Below are 20,719 nucleotides of genomic sequence, written 5' to 3'. Positions count from 1 at the left end.
TTTAGAATAGCTTTATGTGATAATTTCATGTGATAATAGGGAATAATTTTTCAAATAATTGAAGACATTATAAAATGTATTCTTTCTAATCTGCCTTGAAAATTCATATGCAAAGGGTATATATTGGTGGTCTTTTATGTTCTGTTTTATGTGCTTATTTTTCTAGATTTGTAGATTTATTAGTATACAAGTGAAAAGTGACTAAGAATTGATTATTAACGTTAACCAAAGTTTAGCAGGTTGTTAAATTTTATAACCAGATAATTCTCCCAATTTTGACTGCTGTAGACATAATGAAGCAGTTTTGTCATATAGATTATTGGGGGTGCAAAAGGATCTCTTCTGTGTCACAAGTAGCCTACATCCTTGTAGTCTTCAATTTGTGTCCCTATTGAAAGCCAAAATGTTGTAAATATTTTGTATTTTACAGTATTAGAGATGGGTTCAAAAGAAAGTTTGAGTAGTCTGTGAACTTTAACAAATGACTTTTTCCAAGACTAGGGCTGGGCTTAAATAATGACAGACAAATCTTTTCTAATAAAATAGAAAGCTGCCAAAAAGCAGATATTTAAGCTAAGGTTACTTAACTCAATTCATATTTAAACACTGACTCAGATAGCTTTCTATCTGGTCTCATGTTGAACTGCCCAGCCCTAATCAAGTGTGAATAAAAGTAGAACTGCAAACCAGTATGGTATAAATGAATTTTAGTTGATAAATGTCATCTGATAATTTGTCTTTTGAATTGTCTAACATTAGTAAGCTTACTTTTGTTTTTTCCCTCACTGTGCAACTCTTCCAGGTTTGGACCTTATGAGTCTTACGACTCCAGGTCTTCTCTGGGTGGGCGAGATCTGTACAGATCTGGCTATGGTTTTAATGAACCCGAACAAAGCCGCTTCGGAGGTAGTTATGGTGGTCGATTTGAGAGCTCCTACCGGAATAGCCTTGACTCTTTCGGAGGTAGAAACCAGGGCGGGTCTAGCTGGGAAGCACCTTACTCCCGTTCAAAATTGAGGCCTGGGTTTATGGAGGACAGAGGAAGAGAGAATTACTCTTCCTACAGCAGTTTTTCTTCACCCCATATGAAGCCTGCACCTGTAGGCTCTCGGGGGAGAGGAACGCCTGCTTATCCTGAAAGTACGTTTGGAAGCAGAAACTATGATGCTTTTGGAGGACCATCAACAGGCAGAGGCCGAGGCCGAGGAGTAAGTACAACAGAATCTTTTCAGATTCTTTTCACTAGTCACTCTTTTAAACCCTTTCAAGACCATGGTTTTCAATTAGAATAAACACTGTTCATCCCAGTGTATTTTGAAGCAAAAGCTGAGTCATAAGCATAATTTTTAGGTTGCCTGTAAAAGTTTTCCCAGTACCTCAGAAAATACGTGGCAGTGTGAGATGACTGTTCATATAGTTTTGCTAAATCTCCCTTTATTAAAAAGGTGAGGATATTAGGTTTGGTCTAAAAGGGGTTAAAAGGAGTTGCATTTTTCCTTGTAAACACTAGCAGTTTTGCTAGTGGGACAGTTCATGGATTATTTTAAAGGTAATGAACCCTTTTGGAGTTTCTGAGTAGGTTAAAGGTGCAATGTATGATAAAACGTATATACTTCGCTGCTAAACTCCAGCACATAGAATTTCTTCAAAGCTTCATATTTCACATTAAACACAAGAGAGACTAACAGTTGGTGATAGCTGAGGGTACTTTAGCCAGGTTTACATGGTGAAGAAGTTGATATGTATAGTAGATTGTAGATGATTTGTGGTCAGTATAATTTTGCTAACTCACTCTCTTACAGTATGTTCTGTTGCTGGGTGTTCTGTCTTACCTCTGTCACTAGTTTTACTATTGAGAAATAATTTCTTCCCTATAGAAACATGTCTATGGCTTCTTCCCAGGAAGTAATATTTTGTAAATTACTGCTTAAATGAATAAATATGCTAGTCTTCAAATATTTGATTTCAGGATATGTAGTATAAAGGTTATGCCTTTACATTCTTAGGTAACTTGACCGACAAGAAATTTTACCTAGGAAGTGTACATAGATTGTGGAGTTATTATGTAGTTTGATTTTATAAAGAATATTGTATTTTTGCCATCATGTAAGAATTGTTGGTTTGGTTTTTTTTTGAAGTCAGTTGCTCTTAATATTCTCTTTGCAGAGGAAAGTGCTTCTATTAGAAAAATGTAGTAGGGCACATATTTTTGACTGCTCACTAATCTTTGGTACATTAGCATAGTTTGTCATACTTGTGTAGAAATTTTGCATTTATAACAGTTACTCTTTACTTATGTAAAATGCATTGCACCTTTAATGGATAATTAATAAAGATTTTTCTGATATGACTATTTGAATCACCTGGAAACACTTAATTTATTCAAGGTTAGATAGGTATTCCTAAGCATAATATACAAATGTAAGCAACTAATATGTTGCTGTTCTACCATGCTTTATGGTTGTAGATTAATTGAAAATAGTTGGGATAATAGGCTTTGGATTTTGAAATTAAAAATCTACTCCAGTTTGAAAATTTGGAAAACTCTTAATGTTTTCCATGCTGTGTATTACTTTAGGCAAATGATTTTTTCCTCAAAGAGACTTCAAATACCAATTTTGTTTTCATGATAGAAAAACAGGTATTGTTTCCACCATTCTAGTCGAAGTGGACTTTTCTTTCTTTCTTCCTGTTAATGACATAGATGAACCAATAGGTCTTTCCTTTTTAATCTTCACTTGTACAATTCCCATTGGATCCTTCTCTTCAGATTACTCCTGAATCTTTATCTTCTAAAGTACGGTTAGTAGAATAAATTTGTATGAACATGTGGCTTCTTGGTGTAGTGGGTTTTGTTAACGACGAGAAGAAAGGACACAAAGAGTCGTTTGGTTGCATGACTCTTCGTCTGTAAACTTTTGCTTCTTGGGCTTCTGGGTGAGAATATGTTTCTCTAGGTAAGAATGTGAATGGAACGTCAGATGCAATTCTTGATCTGAAGTGTGTCTTGGAAGTTGATGCATGGTTATGCTTTAACTCTCCTATTTCATACTAATGTTCCATCTCGCCTTCTCATCCCTTTTTCAACAGGGAGAAATCCTAAATCATTTCTGGATCTTTTTTAACTTCAAACTTCAGATATGGTCTTCTTTGTGTATTTTAGTTTTAAGCCAGGTTTTAGTAAAGTAAAGATTTCTTTTAAGGTCTTTTCATGGGAAAACATCGATTAGGAACTCTGAAGAGGAGTTGTCAGAGAGTTGTACAAGTGGTAATATTCTGACAGGCACATAACGTTGTTTATGATCTCAAGTAATTTTGAATCATAATCAAACAATAGGAAATATCCATATTTGTTCTTCTGGAAATAAAAATACTGATTCACTGGATTTGAGTTCCTGTAATAATTTACAGAGTTTTTCAGTGCATTTAGAGTGGACTTGTAAAATTTAGTTACATTCTGAGGAATTTTCATTTGAAAAATTCTAGATAGATAAAATGTAATCTATATATGAATTCATACTTTTTCTTTGGATATTGTGCTAATATTTATTGATTTCACAAATTTGCAGCATATGAGTGATTTTGGAAGCATTCATAGACCTGGAATTGTTGTTGACTATCAAAATAAACCCACCAATGTGACAGTTGCTGCTGCAAGAGGAATAAAGAGAAAAATGATTCAACCATTTAATAAGCCTGGTGGAACCTTTATCAAGAAACCCAAGCTAGCAAAACCTGTGGAGAAGATGAGCCTCAGCAAATCACCCAGTAAGTTGGAAAACATAATTGCTGTGCTTTAAGGCAGTTTTCATTATTTTTTTTAACTCAGTGCATTTAAGTAATTTTTTCATGTTTCTGTAGACAAATTGTACAATAATTACAGTTGTAGAAATTAGATCTGTAGTCATGGATATCAAAATTACCAAGATACTTATAAATTCACAGGCCCTGATTCACCCCTTTTCCCTAAATCTTGACTTAGGGTGGGACCAGAACATCTATATTTTTAAAAAGATCTTACACATGATTTTGATTCATGGGTGTTATATTTATTGTTGGGTAATTATTGAGGAAGTGGTATGCTACAGTACATAGAATTGCCTTCATGAGGTCAAAGGCAAGAAATTTTTTATTGCCCTTGGGGCCAGGAAAAGATATGTATTCTAGAAAATTAATTTGCCTTTTGTCTTCTGGACATTATTCTTAGAGATAATCATACTTCCATTTTTACATTGTTAAAATTTTAGAGCCAGTCTGAAAGTGAAATTAAGAAAACAATTCATGGTAACATCAAGAATTAAATACTCAGGAATAAATTTAACAAAAGAAGTACAAAACTTACACTTTGAAAACTATAAAACCTTGTTAAAAGAAAGAAGATCTAAATAAATGGGATACTAAATAAATGTTCACAGAACAGAATACTTAATGTTAAGATGGTAATACTCCCCAGACTGATCTACTGATTCAGCCCAATCCCTGTCAGAATGTCACCTGACTTCTTTGCAAAAATTGGCAAGTTGATTAAAAAATTCATAGGGAATTTCAAGGAACCTACAATAGCCGAACAATCCTAAAAAAAGAAGAAAACAGAGACTACTGCTTCATGATTTCAAAACTTAACTACAAAGCCACAGTAATCAAGACAGAGTGGTACTGGCACAAGGACAGACATATAGATCAATGGAATAGAATTGAGAGTCCAGAGATAAACTCATAAATCTATGGTAAAATGTTTGGTTTTTTTTTTAGCCAAGATGTCAGAATTATTTAGTGAGGAGAGAATAGTCTTTTTCACAAACGCTGCTGGAACAACTGGATAGCCACATGCACAAACTAACATACAGCACCTAAATGCAAGGGCTAGAACTATAAAACTCTCAGAAGGAAACAAGAGTAAGTCTTCATGACTTTGGATTTGGCAAGAAATTCATCTGACACTGAAAGAGCAACCAAATGAAAAACAAGTAAATTGGACTTTGGGCTTCACTGGTGGCTCAGCAGTAAAGAATCCACCTGCCAGTGCAGGAGACGCAGGTTTGATCCCTAGGTCAGAAATATCCCCTGGAGAAGAAAAATGGCAACCCACTCCAGTGTTCTTGCCTGGGAAATTCCATGAACAAAGGAGCCTGGTGGGCAACAGTCCACAGAGTCGCAAAAGAGTTGGACACAAACTGACCAAACAACAATGAAACTGGATTTTATCAAAATTAAAAACTTCTGTGCTTCAGAGGACACATTAAGAAAGTGAAAAGACAGCTCACAGAGAAGGAGAAAACATTTGCAAATTATACCTCTAAGAGACTTGTATCTAGAATATATAGAATTTTTAAATTCAATAAAAAGACAAATAGCCCATTTGAAAAAAGCATCTGAACAGACATTTTTTCCCCCAGAAGATATACAGATAGCCAATAAGCCCATAAAAAAGTGCTCAACAGTTAGTTAGCAGAGAAATAAAATCAAGACCATGTGAGATTGACCACTTTTACTTACCTGAATGACTAGAATCAAAAAGATAATAACAGGCCTTAGCAAGGATGTGGAGAAATCTTCATATACCATTGGTGGGAATGTAAAATGGTCCAGGCACTTTGGAAAACAATTCCTCAAATGATTAAACAAATTACCATAAGATCTAGTAGTTCCACTGTTAAGTATGTATTAAGAAATATGAAAACATATGTCTACACAAAAATTTATGTATGGATACACATAGCATCATTATTCAGAGTAGCCAGAGGTATAAACAACCCAAATGCTCATCAGTGGATGAGTGGTTTAACAAAATGTGGTTCATCCATACAGTAGAATATTTTCCAGCCTTAAGATGGACTACTTATATATGCTAGAACTTAAATGAACCTTGAAAAGGTTAATAAAATGAAACTAGTCCCAAAAGTCCACATATATGATTCTTTTCATTTGAAAGTCTAGAATACAGAAATCTATAGGGTTAGAAAGTAGATTAGTGGTTGCTTTGGGCTGTGGGGGTATATAGGGAGAAATAAATAACAGGATACCAGATTTCTTTGTGAGGTGATGAAAGTGTTCTAGAGTTGATTGAGGTGATGTTTGCGCATATCTGTGAATGTTCTGAAAAACATTGGTTACATACTTCAAAAGGGTGAATCATATGGTATGAAATATGTCTTAATCTTAAACATTTGAGCTGGATTATTGTTACTTTCTCTGTTACTGTATTTTATTTAACTTTGTAATATATCTCTAAATGAAATCAAGTGTATTTGATCAAAATAGATTGTCAAGAATATACATAAATAAAAGGTAAGGAAATTTCTTTTTCAGCATTCTTTGTGAAAACAACTTTACCTATTTTTGACTGTACACTGAATTATGTTTTGTTTTTTATATTTATTTTATTTTTGCCTTGATGATTGGAAGGTATTTTATCTTTCCAAATTGACATTACAAGGGATTAAAAATTTCTCTCCTCTTTAGAATTAATATTGGATTACCTATAATTATTGGGCCTGGGCAAGGTGAAGATCATTGCAATGAATGAATTTTTCAAATTTTTGTGATCTAGTTTTTAAAACATCTTTGCATCCAGTTTAAAAAATAAGATACATTAATTGTTAAGATGAATTTATTACTTCCTTTGATGTTGGAGGTGCTAAACAAGTCATGCTCCTAAGTCGCTTCAGTCGTGTCCTACTCTACGACCCCATGGACTGCAGCTCACCAGGCTCCCCCGTCCCTGGGATTCTCCAGGCAAGAACGGTAGAGTGGGTTGCCATTTCCTTCTCCAATGCGTCAAAGTGGAAAGTGAAAGTGAAGTCGCTCAGTCGTGTCCGACTCTTAGCGACCCCATGGACTGCAGCCCACCAGGCTCCTCCATCCATGGGATTTTCCAGGCAACAGTACTGGAGTAGGGTGCCATTGCCTTCTCCAAACAAGTCATGATAGGCTTCAAATAATTGTTTAAAAAAGAAGGTGGAAGGGAAGAAGCAAGGAGGCCTGGATAAGTCCTCTTTAAAATATGTTTTTTGTATGTTTTTGGATACTGACAGTATATTTGTTTTGTTCTTTGAATTTCATTTCTATTTAAATGGCTTAAGGATTAATAAATGTATCCAAGTTGACAAAAGGATTGTATCGATTGTTAGTAAACTAGCACTTAACTGAATGCTTACTGCACACTAGGCAGCAGTGTGTTAAAGGGCATAACAGGCATTGCTTGTGTAATTCTCACATCAGCCTGCTCAGATGTAGGCAGTGTACCAAACCCCCTACAGCTGAAAAACACAGGAACAGAACAGATAAATTTGCTGCCTGGGTCAAACAACTGGCAAAGCCAGGGTTTATTCGGGGCAAGTCTTACTCGAGAGACCCTTCAGGTAAAGCTCCATGTGATTATAATGGAAAATTACTTTGTATTACTTTGTATTATATTATCCTTATTTAAAACAACTTTTTTTTATAATTACAACATTACAGACATTTTAATGTATCACATCAAAAATATGGTATTTGAAATGGCAAATATTGGATTTTTCCTCAAAATTATGAATTATAATCTAAAACTCAGTAACACTTTAAATATTATTTTTAAATCTACTTTCCTGCCATGCTTTGCATTGGACATCTATATTATTTAGTAAAAAACAATATTCTGGAATTCTGGAAACCTGATTAGAGTGTGTGTTAGTAGGAATAAGTTTTATACTGTTACTTGATGGATTGTTATTTACTGAATTGTGTACTCTAACTATTACTAGAATAGGCAATTCAGTTGATCTTCTTGGAATAGATTTCAAAGGTGTATTTTGCAGGTATAGTTAAATATTACAAAATTTGATATAGATACTTATTTGTCACTAAAGCAGATATATGTGACTTAACTTTTTTTTTTCTTTTTAATGAAACTTGAGAGTAGTGTAGTATATAACTTAAGAATGAAACCAAAATTCTGTAGTCAAATCAGGCTTTCACTGTCAGGCATGAGGTAGACATTCTGAATGGTAACTGCTGAGTATTCAGGAATAATAAGTCTTGCTACGCTATAATATATAGACTGTATGATTTGTTGAAATGCAGTAGGAAAGGAATCATATTCAGTCATTTGGATAGAGGTACAGTGTATATCAGCTTTAGCATGTGAAAGGAAAATGAAATTGCTTCTAGTTTAAGGTCATAAACAACCAATTTTTTCCATATAGTGAGGGTTTGAGGGAAACCAAAAGAGGATATTGAAAATGGTTAATAAAATAGGAACATATGTTTAACCTCTTATAAAATGATGAAAAATAATCTAGATACTGAATTTTAAGGTATTGATTTTATATGGTTTTGAGACATCCTGCTGTATGCATAGCACGTACTTAATATTTGTTTATTGTTAAGTTCATGAATCCCCAGGTGTTCATGATTTTGTATTAGATATTTTTCCAAAGGTAATCCAAAAGGATAAACAGTGAATAAAAGGAAAAGTTTGAGGGCAGATGAGTTGTTTTTAAGTCTAAAATTAACTATATTATAAGAAAGAACCTTTTTTTTCTTTACTACAATGAGATATTACTTCCTATCACATATGAAGTTGATGGTCTTAACAAAAAAGAGAAAATAACAAGTGATGACAATGTGGGCAAATTAGAACCCTTATACATTACTATGAAAATGTAAAATGATGTGGCTGTTGTGGGGAACAGTTTGGTGGTTCCTCTAATGATTATACGTAGACTGACCATTTGAACCAACAACTCCATTTCTACATATGTACTTCAAAGAACTGAAAAGAAGTATTCAAACAAAAACTGTACAAATGTTCATAGCAGCATTATTCACAGTTGTCAAAAGGTTGAAAGAATCCAGATGTTCATCAGCGGATGAATGAATGAAAAGGCAATGTGATGTATTTGCACAATGAAATATTATTGAGCTTTAAAAAGGAAGGAGGTACTGATACATGATACAACACATGGAAGAGCCTTGAAGACATTATGCTAAATAAAAGAAACTGGACAAAAAAGGCCACATATTGTATCCTTCCTTTTATATGCAATATCTAGGATAGGAAAATCTGTAGAGACAGAAAGCAGATTAATAGTTTTACCAGGTGCTTTAGTGACTTCTCTTTGGACTGATTAAAAAGTTCTGGAACTAAATAGGAGTGATGGTTGCATGACCTTGTGATAAACTTAATGTCACTAACTTGTACACTTTGAAATGGCTAAAATAGTACATATTTTTGTATATTCACATTAAGACATGTTTTGAGAAAAAGAGGAAGAACCTGCTTTTAGAGTTTATTCATTTTAAGAAATTTTAAGAAAGCTGCTATAATACCGAGTTTTTGCATCCAAGGCGCTCTCTCTAGTGCTCACTGTTTTTCCACTTTCATGCAAAGTCAGGTTATTTGTCAAATGTTTGCCAAGGTGGGATAATTCAAAATTATTTTAGGTAATGTGGATATTATTACTTAAAATGAAGAAAAGAAAAAATGAGTGGGTCTAGAGAAAAATAATGCAGCAAATAATAAACATAGGTGAGAAGTAAATAGACAAAATTTATGAGGAAGGTATTCATGTGAATGAAGTTTCAGAAATACTGAGTAATCTCAAACTCTGATTTTTCTGGTGAGTTCAGTTTAGATAATGACCACCAAATAAATCATCTGTCTGTAGTTTATGAATTGGGGACTGAAAAAGGAGAATGGAGAAGTGATTTTTAGTTTTAACTTTTTTGTCTGATCCCCTAGCAAAAACTGATCCTAAAAATGAAGAAGAAGAAAAGCGGCGAATTGAAGCTCGGCGAGAGAAACAAAGACGCAGAAGAGAAAAAAACAGTGAGAAATATGGAGATGGATACAGGTTTGTGCTTAGTAGAGTCAGAAAATTGGACTCATTAAAAAACTGTTTCCAGGATTTGAGGGTGGGAAAATTGAGTAAAGATGGCCAAAAGGTACATACTTCCGTTATATGGTAAATAAGTTCTGGGGATATATTGTACAGATGATGACTGTTGTTGACAGTACTGTATTATATATTTGAAATTGCTAAGAGAGTAGATCTTCAAGGTTCTCATCACAAGAAAAAAATTACAACTAGTGAGGTGCTGGACAGTAACTAAAATCATAGTGCTCATCATTTCATAATATGTACATATATCAAATAATTATGTTGTACATCTTAAACTTATACAATGTTATATTTTTTAAAAGACTTTAAAAATCAAATTTTAAAAAAGATTGTATTTTTAAAAAAATTATTATTGTTGGTGTTTTAACCTGGTATTACAGTTACTCTACAGTCATGTAGAGTTAGCCTATGTTTGATATCTGTCTCAAGGATATTGACAGATATGTTCAGTTTGCTACTTTCCACCTCCTCCATAACTATTTGCTCCTCAAGGTCTAAAAGAATGCTTTATTACTGTCCTTGAGACTTTCAAGCCGCTGACCATCACTCTATATAGATTTTACAACTAGAATTCCTGGTTTTTCTTTGTGCACAAGCAATAATCTATCTGGCCAAAAGAGATTGTGATGTTTCATTAATTTTATGATACAGACTGATTTCAGAAATGCGATCAGAAAAAATATGTCTTAGAATCAATAAAATACTATGTTTAAGCATCAAATAAAAAAAACACCTAAACATGTTTCTTAGAAAAGGCAGATAAATTAATTGGGATGTGAAAAAATTCCTGAGAGTCAAATGAAGAGGATTGATCAAAGATATATAGGAATGATTTTGATTTTTTGATATTTACAGTCATCCCTTGATATGCATAGTGAATTGGTTCTAGGATCACCACCTCTTCTACGCAGCCTCCACATCCCCAACCCCTTGGAAGACCAAAATGTGAGGATGCTCTTTGAGGGTTCTCACCTCGTTAAGATTAGAAAACTAAGACCCAGGGAATTTAAGTTGCCTAAAGTCACATAAGGGTGCTAAGAAATAAACCCAGCAGTAGATTTCAGATTCTATACTCTTACTCAGGGAAATAAATATAATAGTACTCTAAGGAATTAGGTGGAAAATGGAGACTCAAGATAAAGAAACCCATTAAGAGAGTATTGTCATAATTTGAAAAAAAGGAAGTAACAGGGATATATGAGATAAGAATAATTAAATGGGAGAAAAGGGACAATTCATTCTGGAGTGACTCTTGAGCTTTTCCAGGCCTGTTATTCACCCTGAAGTGATTTTTGATCATCTGAGAGCTCTAATAGAGTGAATTATGGTTTTCTGGTGTCCTACCTACCTTTGTTTCTACTTCAGTGATTTGGAAGCTTGAAGATAGAAGAGTGTAACGTTAGTGGAACTTTGGAACTTGATACTGCTTGAAGTTTGCTTTGGCTTTCTGATCTAGACTTGAAGTGGATAGTTAGGGTTAGATGAAATAGGTCCACTGATTCTGTTTTTCATACCCAGTAACTCCAGTGTGGTCCAGAAATGCCAATTAGTATGATGACAGTGTTGTCCAGACAGGTACTTAAATGCTATTTTTTTTCTGACTTGAGCTAAATTTAAATCAGCCATTACTTGGAGGAGAGGAAATCATTTATGCTGGTAAAATTGATTTCATTGGTATAGCCTTATGAATGCTTTCTAAGTAAATAAGGTAATATTTAAAGAAAAACTTTTTTTTTTCCCTTTACAGAATGGCATTCACATGTTCATTTTGTAAATTTCGAACATTTGAAGAAAAAGATATTGAACTCCATCTGGAAAGTGCTTCACATCAGGAAACATTAGATCATATTCAAAAACAAACCAAATTTGATAAAGTGGTTATGGAGTTTTTGCATGTAAGTAGTTATTTTTGAAGTGAGAGGCACTTGATCTGACATTTGAATTTCTTAGATTTTCATCGTTACCCATAGTTCCCCTGTTCTATGTTTCTAAGAATTCAATTTACTGTTCACTTAAAAAAAGTTGTGTTAAACTTAGCTTAGAAGTAGATGTGAATTCCTCTTTCATAGATTATAGATTTGTGATTTGAGAGTACATTTCACATTTTTTACAGAAGTTTCTGACATGTGTCAGGAAAATTCTTTTAACAGCTGTTTATTGATACCAAATCAGCTATCGTCTATTAACAGGCTTCTATGTACCTGATGTTGTGCTGGGTATTTTTCTTCATATTTCACTTCAACCGTATACCAATTCGTCTTTATCCTAAAAGATTATGCTCATAGCAGTTTAGTGACTTTCAATAAATGGAAGTCTGAATTGAATTCAGAGCCAGAGAGCCTGATTGTTTAGCGTCCTTTATCAGGATGTGGTCATCAGTTCAACAGTTTTTCTCTAATACTTAAGAGCAGGTGCTATGCAGGCACAGCACCTGAAGACACTGAAGACACAGACATTGCCTTTAGTGAACTAACAGTGATTGGAAATCAAACACACACACACACACACACACACACGCACACAGATGACACTATTAAGTAGAAGAGGCCTGAGTGATAGTGTAAGTAGAAGTGACTTGGAGAAGGGTAGGATAGTTTGGGCCAGGGCTGGAGCTGGACTGCTAACTGTACTTGCAATTAATTTGGGCAAAAGAGATGGAATTGTTAGAAGGTTAGAAGTACAGTGATCCTGTATCCTCTGTATCCTTGGAGAATTGTGTACCTTAATTAAATTTCTTCTGTAATTTTGTTTAACTGGTTCCTGTCATTTAGGACATAAGTATTCACTTGCTCTGAGATTTCTTGTCTATTCCAGCTGTCTTTGATCTCCCTCTATATATATATGCCTAAAATATTAATACATCTTGAAAAGTAAATACTTTTTGTAGTTTCCTGGTACTTCATTATAGTCCTTTCAATTAGATTGTAAGCGCCTTGAAAACATCAGTTTTATATAACAGGTACTATTATTTTTCATAGGCCAAGCATGGTGCTGGGCCTATACTGCGTATTCACTAAAAACTTTTTGGATTCTTTCTATTTTGTTTTCTAGGAATGTATGGTAAATAAATTCAAGAAAACATCTATTCGTAAGCAACAGACAAATAATCAAACAGAGGCAGTCAAAATAATAGAAAAGGATGTTATGGAAGGTAAGTTAACAAATTGATTTAGAAATTTACATATATATTTTATATACCATAACCTATTTCATTGTAAATGGTGCCCATTAGAGTGATACAGTACATAGTCATATATGGTAGGTCTGAGTGGGTTATCAGAAATGAACTCCTTTGATTCCTGTTCTCATGCTTACAAGTTTATCACTACCTTCTCTTATGTCTTTCACTTCATTTCCTTCATAGAGAAAGTATCCGCTTTGCCTCTAATGGAAGATACAGTCATCCCTAGGTATCTGAGAGAGAGAGGTTTCAGGACCTGCTTGAGGTATCAGAATATGCAGATACTCAAGGCCCAGAGTTGGTTTTCCAGTATTTGTAGATGCAGAAGCCATGGATACAGAGGGCTGCCTGTACTTGTATATGTCATCTATCTCTCTTATTCCTTCTCATCTCCTTAAAGACTTCTGCTCAAATCGTGAATTCTTCTCTTCTGTTTTTCAGTTTTTCCTTGTCTTTTGATTTTGTCTCTGAAGCCTATACACTTACTTAAACAAATTAAAAAAGACCTAAAGAAAAAGAAAAACATAGACACTAATTCCTCTACAACCTGCCTTTCTCTTTAAACAACCACACTTCTTTAAGCATAGTCCTCACTGTCTCTTTCTTCATTCTCACTGCTTTACCCACGGTGGACAAGTTTCTGCTATCATTAGTGTACTGAAACTGCTATGATGGAGGACACCAACACCAACTTCAGTTTTATTCGGCAGCATTTTCCACTGGTAACTCTATTGTTTATGAATCTATTTCCTCCCTTGGTTTCTGTGGTACTCACTGCCTCTCTTTACTCCGTTGTCATTTTTACTCTTTGTGCTTTTCTTTTTCTACTAAGCTTTTAGAAGTTGATATTTTTCAGTATTCTGTCAGTCCTGTTAACATTTCTCTATATATTTCTTCCTGATGAATTAATTTATATACAGAATTTAAATCAACATCTATATGTTGATTACGTATAGATTTATATCTCCAGCACAGATATCTCTTCTGAACTCCAGTCTCCTACATCTAGCTGCCTACTGACATCTCTCTTTAGCAGTCTCACAAATTGAACATACTAAAAAAATGTATCCTTCCCTTGAGTATCCCCCACCCCATGAAGAAAACAAGACAAAATTTAACAGGTATCTCCTTCATTTATCTTGGAAAGTGGCCCCATCAATGCCAGAACTGTGCAGTTAATCTTAGTACTTAGATTTGCTTTACTATGTCTGTAGTATTTTTGTTCAGTCGATTCTCGATTCTATCTTTTGAATACGTACCAAGTCTGTTTTCTTTACGTCTTTTTTAAATACTGAATTTGTTTAAATCTTATGTGTTCTATTTTTCTAATTAGTTTCCTTCCTTTCAGTCTTATCTCTTATTCTACTACATGATTTTATTACTTGAAGAATTTAAGTAATAAAGTGGCTTCCGTATCCTCCACAGAATGAAGTTCAAATTCCTAGGCATGGCATACAAAGCTCTTCATGATCTTGGCCCTGCTCTTTTTCCCTTTTGTTCCTTCTTTAGTCTGTGCCCCAGCAATACTGAATTACTTGCAGTTCCCAGAAAGTGCCATTTTCTCTTAGATCTTTCTTTTGCATAGACAGCTGTTTCTCTGGGTCTGACGGAGGTTGGTTCTAGGACCTTCCTGCAGATACCAAAATCTGTCATGCTCAAATCCCTTATGTAAATTGGGCGTAAACCATGCATGTCTTCTTATATACTTTATTTTTTAGACATTGTCTTCAATCTTATTTTAAATTTATTTATTTTTGATTGGAGAATAATTACAATATTGTATTGTTTCTGCCATATTTCTTATATCATCTCTAGATTACTTACGATACTTAATATAAATAATTATCAGTGTGGAGTTTTGATTTTTTGGAACTTTTTAGAAGGTTTTTTTTTTTTTTTTTTTTAATATTTTCTGTCCATGGTTGGTTGAATCTGCAGAGCTGGAACCAGCAGATATAGATGGTCACCGTATAGTACCTTACAGTATTACTTCAAGAATGACATGTGAAAGATCATGAAGATCTTTTTATTTAGTTGAAGCTGCATGTTATCTGTTGTTTTCTTAATCAAATGTCATGATAAATTCAGTTGCCCAAGAAAGAGCCAAATCAGTTTTTCTCAACATAAAAAAATACATGATTCTTTAAAAATGATATAATTCTAAGGAAACTGGTGTGTTCCTAACAGTTTTTCATATGCAGCATTTAAAGAAAATTCCTATGAACGTACATATAACTTACTGCTGCTGCTGCTAAGTTGCTTCAGTCGTATCCGACTCTGTGTGACCCCATAGACAGCAGCCTACCAGGCTCCTCCATCCCTGGAATTCTCCAGGCAAGAACACTGGAGTGGGTTGCCATTTCCTTCTCCAATGCAGGAAAGTGAAAAGTGAAAGTGAAGTCGCTCAGTCATATCTGACTCTTTGCGACTCCGTGGACTGCAGCCTATGAGGCTCCTCCGTCAATGGGATTTTCCAGACAAGGGTACTGGAGTGGGTTGCCATTGCCTTCGCCATATAACTTACTAATTTAACATATTTACTAAAGTCCTATTATGTGGCTGGCACTGTTCCAAGGAACCAGAGATACAGTGATAAGCCTGGGAGCCAAAGCTGTTATTTTCTTTCTGTTGAGATGTGTAGAAATCAACAAATAAAATAGGTTTTAAAAACATATAAAGTAGCCTTCACTTGTAATAACCCTCAATCACTGTTTTTAAGATCTAACATATATTTTTGTCTTTTATGAATCCAAGTTTGACTTCTTTTTTCCGTCTCTACTCACCCACATTCATAAGCATGAAAATTCTTATTTTACTACAGAGTCAACATTTTTATATTATATTTTTTGGGGTTGAACTTACAGGCCTCAGAAAATCATTGTATAAGATGAGTAGGAAATATAATGTAATTATACTTTATAGTTTTAATCTTTTATCCATATAGTTTTTTAACGTCCCGTAGACTGTAAACCAGGAGACACTGAAACAAAGCCAAGGACATAAAACAAGGTGTAAAAATGTCATGTATTGAAATCCTAGTCTGTTCTCCTGTCACTGTGTTAGAAATCAATATCAAAAGATACTTGAAAATAACCCACATATTTTAAAGTGCAATGTGACATTTACCAAGAGAGATCTTTGACTTAGCTATTGAAAGCCTCAATAAAGTTCACAAGCTGAAAAAACACAGGTGATGATTGTAGAGAAGAAAACATTTAAATGAGAAATTAATATCAAAATGAGAGATGAATATCAAAGATACTTTAAAAACCTCATGTATTTAGAAATTAAATGTCCACTTTTAATTGATGTGTGTATCTAAGCAGCCATAACAAGGAAACTATAACAAAAATGAAGAGAGAATTTATCAGGTTTTGTTACATGCATTCTGAAGCTGCTCAGTGCAACTAAATACATGTGGAATCTTGAATAAAGTATGAAAGCAAATAATTATCCTTTCATTTTTAATCTATGCAGATTTATGAGATACGGTAGAAAAACTCTATACTCTGGTCCTTTTTTTTGGAAGAAGGAGTATAAATCATAATGGAAATGAAATAGTGAAAACTTGATTTGTCAGAAGTATATGAATCATTGCTTTTCTTATTAATAGTTGCATTTCTTTTGTAGGTGTTACTGCAGATGATCACATGATGAAAGTAGAGACTGTTCACTGCAGTGCTTGCAGTGTGTATATCCCTGCTTTACATAGCTCAGTTCAGCAGCACTTAAAATCTCCTGATCATATCAAAGGAAAGCAGGTCAGTTTTAATCTACCTTAATGAAGTCAATGAATTATTTATTTAATCCCTTATTGCCCTTAAAGGCTATTGTTTCACACCTGCCTACTTGTGTACAATCCAATTAATCTCATGAGTGACTTAGTGTAAAGATACTTAGAGAGGCAGTGTAGTATAGTGGTTAAGTGTAGTATTGTGGGCTCCAGAGCAAGACTTCTGTGAATCCTGGTTCAGTACATACATACGTTAAGCAAGTAATAAACTTTTCTTTGTCTAAGTTTCCTTATCTATAAAATGAGGATGGATAAATCTTATGTGATTAAGGATTAGTTTAATTACAATGTAAAAGGCATCTAAAGTAGTACCTGGCACATAGTATGTATTCACGAAATCATAGCTGTTATTGAACTGCTTTTTTTATTGTTAACATTTTTTTAAGGTAGTGCAAAATTGTTTTATGAGTGTGTGTGTATTTAGAACAAAAAAGAAAGACTTGTTTTTTGATGATTGGGAAAAATAAAAAGCCAGTTACTTTCTATTGTTACATTTTTAGTAGAATTTACTCAGAAATTCTAGGAAAGTTTTACTATTTTCTTCTTGATTAGTATTATTTTGCTCCTATGTTGGTTCGTTTTATTTAGTCAAATTTATTTCAAATAAAAATATTTATTTTGTGAGAAATTTGTTTGAAAAGCAAATTAAAAATTCAAGTATTAAAGGCTTTAGTTTGATAGCATGAAAATTAATAGTTGGAGTAGCTGGGGCTGGAAAAGATAGCTCCAGAATAGATAGGAGAGAAAGCAAGTGTTTAGTAGACCTGGACTTAAAGAGCATTTAGTGACTAGGTGTTTTTTGTTGAAGTTCACTGGCTTTTTGAATCTTCATTGTTTTAATTCATAGATCATTTGGATTGTAGTCACAATAGCTTTTGTTGTTCTATAGCTTTATTTGCCAGAAATTAAGTCATTTAATTCTAAGAATTTGATCATGCAGTCATTTTAATTAAGGAAATATTTTTCATGGCATCGTTTTCAAGTGTCTCAGTGTGTTCTGTTTTTCATAGGCTTATAAGGAACAAATAAAAAGAGAGAGTGTCTTGACTGCTACAAGCATTTTAAATAATCCAATAGTGAAGGCACGATACGAACGTTTTATTAAGGTAAGACTTGAGAGCAGAAACTGGGTTATATTGTAATGTTGTAACAGTTAAATATAGCATGGTAACTCTGTGATATTTAATATAGCACAAAATTAGGAGAATTTTACTTATATCATACATACAGGTAAAATGTCTTTTTTCGTAATTGTTGGGATTTGTTGGGGGCAGGAGCAAGACGCCATTCCTTTCTCATTCCCTTTCTAGCTCTGGGTTATTTGAGAGATACACAAGAATCTTGATAGAAGACCCAAATGTCAGCTTTATCCTTGATTTTTTTTTTTAAAGGTGACTTGGATGATATGTCTTAGATAGTTATTGTGGACTTTCTAATATTTCACTCCTAGATAGACCTACCTCCCCCCAACTTCTGTGACTGCTTCAGCTGGACAGCAGTAGGGTTCGCTTAGTCGACCACATGACAGAGCAGACTAGAATGCACCCTTTCCGTTGCTTAGAAGACATGAAAGAGGGTCTTGATGCCCAAGTGAATCCCTTCTGTCCCCTCTTTTGGTGTTCCTAGTGAAGGGAAATTCCTAAGAGGAATGACCTATCCAATTGGAATTTCTTCTTCTAAGCATACCAGTTAGATAAGTCATTCCTGGATAACACTTGGATGGGAAGCAGGAAGTTCAGAAACTTTGCTTCAGAAACAAAGCTCCTGCTCATAGCATCACAAGACCAGAAGGAAGGAGGTTTGCTTCAGTTAGGAAACTCAGAGGTGAACAATTAGGTAGGTATACTTGGCCTACTGCTTCTCAGGATTTTTGCCATATATTATTCCAGTGATCCTTCTTTACATATTATTCCTCAACCAGATGACTTCCAAGCTGAATATATTTCAGTTCTTTCTGCTTGTTCCAGAAGGCCCTATTTTCTGATTATTTTATTTGGCACTGTTTACTGCACACTGTTTTTAAAAGGTGAATACAGCCCTAATTTGAAATCATATTTTGTTGGAGATATGGTGTCAAAAAGATTAAAGCATCATAGCTAAATTAGGAAAGATTAGATTTTTATTATTCTTGCTATATCACAAACTTGAGAGGTTAATTGTTTCCAATGATGTATGAAGGTAATTTATAATGAGGAAAGAATACAAAGTAGAATTTCTGTGTAAGGTGTTCAAGCTACACTTTAGAGTGTAGCTTCATGGAATGGGAGATGTTGGGATATCTTGCCTCAAGTATATACTGTGGAGAAAGTAACTTAACTGAGAATCTTCTAGAACCTTGTTACTCCACGCAATCCAAGGATCAGCAGCATTGACATCACCCTGGAGACTCTTTAGACATGCAGAGTATCAATTCATATCCAGGCCTATTGAATAAGAATCTTCATTTTAAAAAAAGATCGTAGTTGATTTATACGCATGTTAAAATTCAAGAAGCACTGGTGTCTCATTACTCGGAGATGCTCTTTGTCTGGCATTTTTTGTCCAGCTCCATTTCTTGTTGTTCTAGAGTCCACAGAAAACTTCTGCTCATAATCAGCTCTGGTCATGGCTTTAAAACACTTCGATCTTTAAGTGCTTAGAATGACAAAATACCGTTTTAAATCTTTGTCCTGTGAAATAATCAGTTCATCGATTTCTCCCAGTTCTCCACTTACATATGTTCTGCCTTCACTCTGGCCTGGACACTCATGGTCAGCCCTTCTAACAGTGCAGTGCTGCCATTCTGAAACTCTTTTCTTAATTTTTCTACTGCTTAGTAGTTCTCAGCTCTGCCATTTATGGTTAGCTTTACTGTCTTTCCTGCTAAAAATATCATGGAATTGTGCCAGTATTATGTTTGCCAGATTTCACTGCAGTTCACAATAATTTTACCTGCTATCAATCAATGTAATGTGCTTCCTGTAGTGACTGTTTCAAACTTTTCACTCTTCACATATCCAGATTTTATTCTTACTCCTTTCACTTACCATATTCTTATCTCTTCTCTAGCTCTAGGGAGATTGAAGACCACTGGATGTGAACTCTAACTTTTCTCCTTTCTCCTTTAGAATTATGTATTTTCTTTCTCATTGTTATATGCGAAGGAAAATATTCTTCTTTGTGCTTTATCTGTGTTCTTGTTTCATCAGTTATTGCCTTATTTTTATCGGATTTTTTTCCTCCATTTATTATCTTACTACTTTTTCCCAAAGAGACATGTTTATGAGTTTCTTAAACTAAAAATGACTGAACTTTTCCTAGACTTTAGCCCTTCTTATCTCTTCTCTTACCATCATACTTGAAAAGGTGGTTTACCCTGCATTGTGCTCTTTACTTCCTATATATTATTCACTCTTTAGTATTTCCCAATAGGAGGTGTATGATTAGAATCCCCTGTGAAGTTAAAATCAATTAAAAGCTACCCAGGCCCCTTATAAGACCTTTTGAATTAGGGCTTCTCAAACTTTTCTGATAAAGATATCTCTAAATGCATCTTAAATATGCAGATTACCAAACTTCTTTCCTGGACACTTGATTCAAGAGGTTTAGGTCTGAAATTATTTCATTTTGTGCTTTTAGCAAGAGCTTCAGGACTTGATTAAATTAATACAGAGTTATGGACTCTGGGCCAGTGCTTTGAGAGCTTAAGAGGGAATTGTGAAGTTCATTCATGGGTAATCATTGCTATCCAACTTCCATTTACATTATACTTTTGAAACTGTTCTAAGATTACCAGTGACTTAATTTAATTTTCAAATAAAAATTTGTAACATTTTATTGTTTGTTATTTTAAACATACAGAAGTTAAGGGGATTGTACAATAAA

At 34.2% G+C, this 20,719-nt stretch overlaps 1 protein-coding gene across 5 annotated transcripts in view; it reads left to right on the top strand.

Annotated features, from left to right (window-relative positions):
* The window catches only part of ZNF326 (zinc finger protein 326), a 35,089-nt gene that overhangs the window by 12,081 nt on the left and 2,289 nt on the right, over window positions 1–20,719 (top strand). For 3 of the 5 annotated variants that reach the window (XM_070786152.1, XM_019957097.2, XM_019957096.2), the window contains 7 exons: window positions 803–1,208; window positions 3,570–3,768; window positions 9,722–9,833; window positions 11,629–11,776; window positions 12,933–13,032; window positions 16,693–16,823; window positions 17,866–17,961. In XM_070786152.1, coding sequence (XP_070642253.1) covers window positions 803–1,208; window positions 3,570–3,768; window positions 9,722–9,833; window positions 11,629–11,776; window positions 12,933–13,032; window positions 16,693–16,823; window positions 17,866–17,961 — 1,192 coding nt within the window. The remainder of the gene's footprint in view (window positions 1–802; window positions 1,209–3,569; window positions 3,769–9,721; window positions 9,834–11,628; window positions 11,777–12,932; window positions 13,033–16,692; window positions 16,824–17,865; window positions 17,962–20,719) is intronic. The other 2 variants (XM_019957098.2, XM_019957099.2) reach the window with 1 other exon arrangement.

The sequence above is a fragment of the Bos indicus genome, chromosome 3 (assembly GCF_029378745.1).
Source record: "Bos indicus isolate NIAB-ARS_2022 breed Sahiwal x Tharparkar chromosome 3, NIAB-ARS_B.indTharparkar_mat_pri_1.0, whole genome shotgun sequence".
NCBI lineage: Eukaryota > Metazoa > Chordata > Mammalia > Artiodactyla > Bovidae > Bos > Bos indicus.
This window is presented reverse-complemented; position numbering and strand designations above follow the sequence as displayed.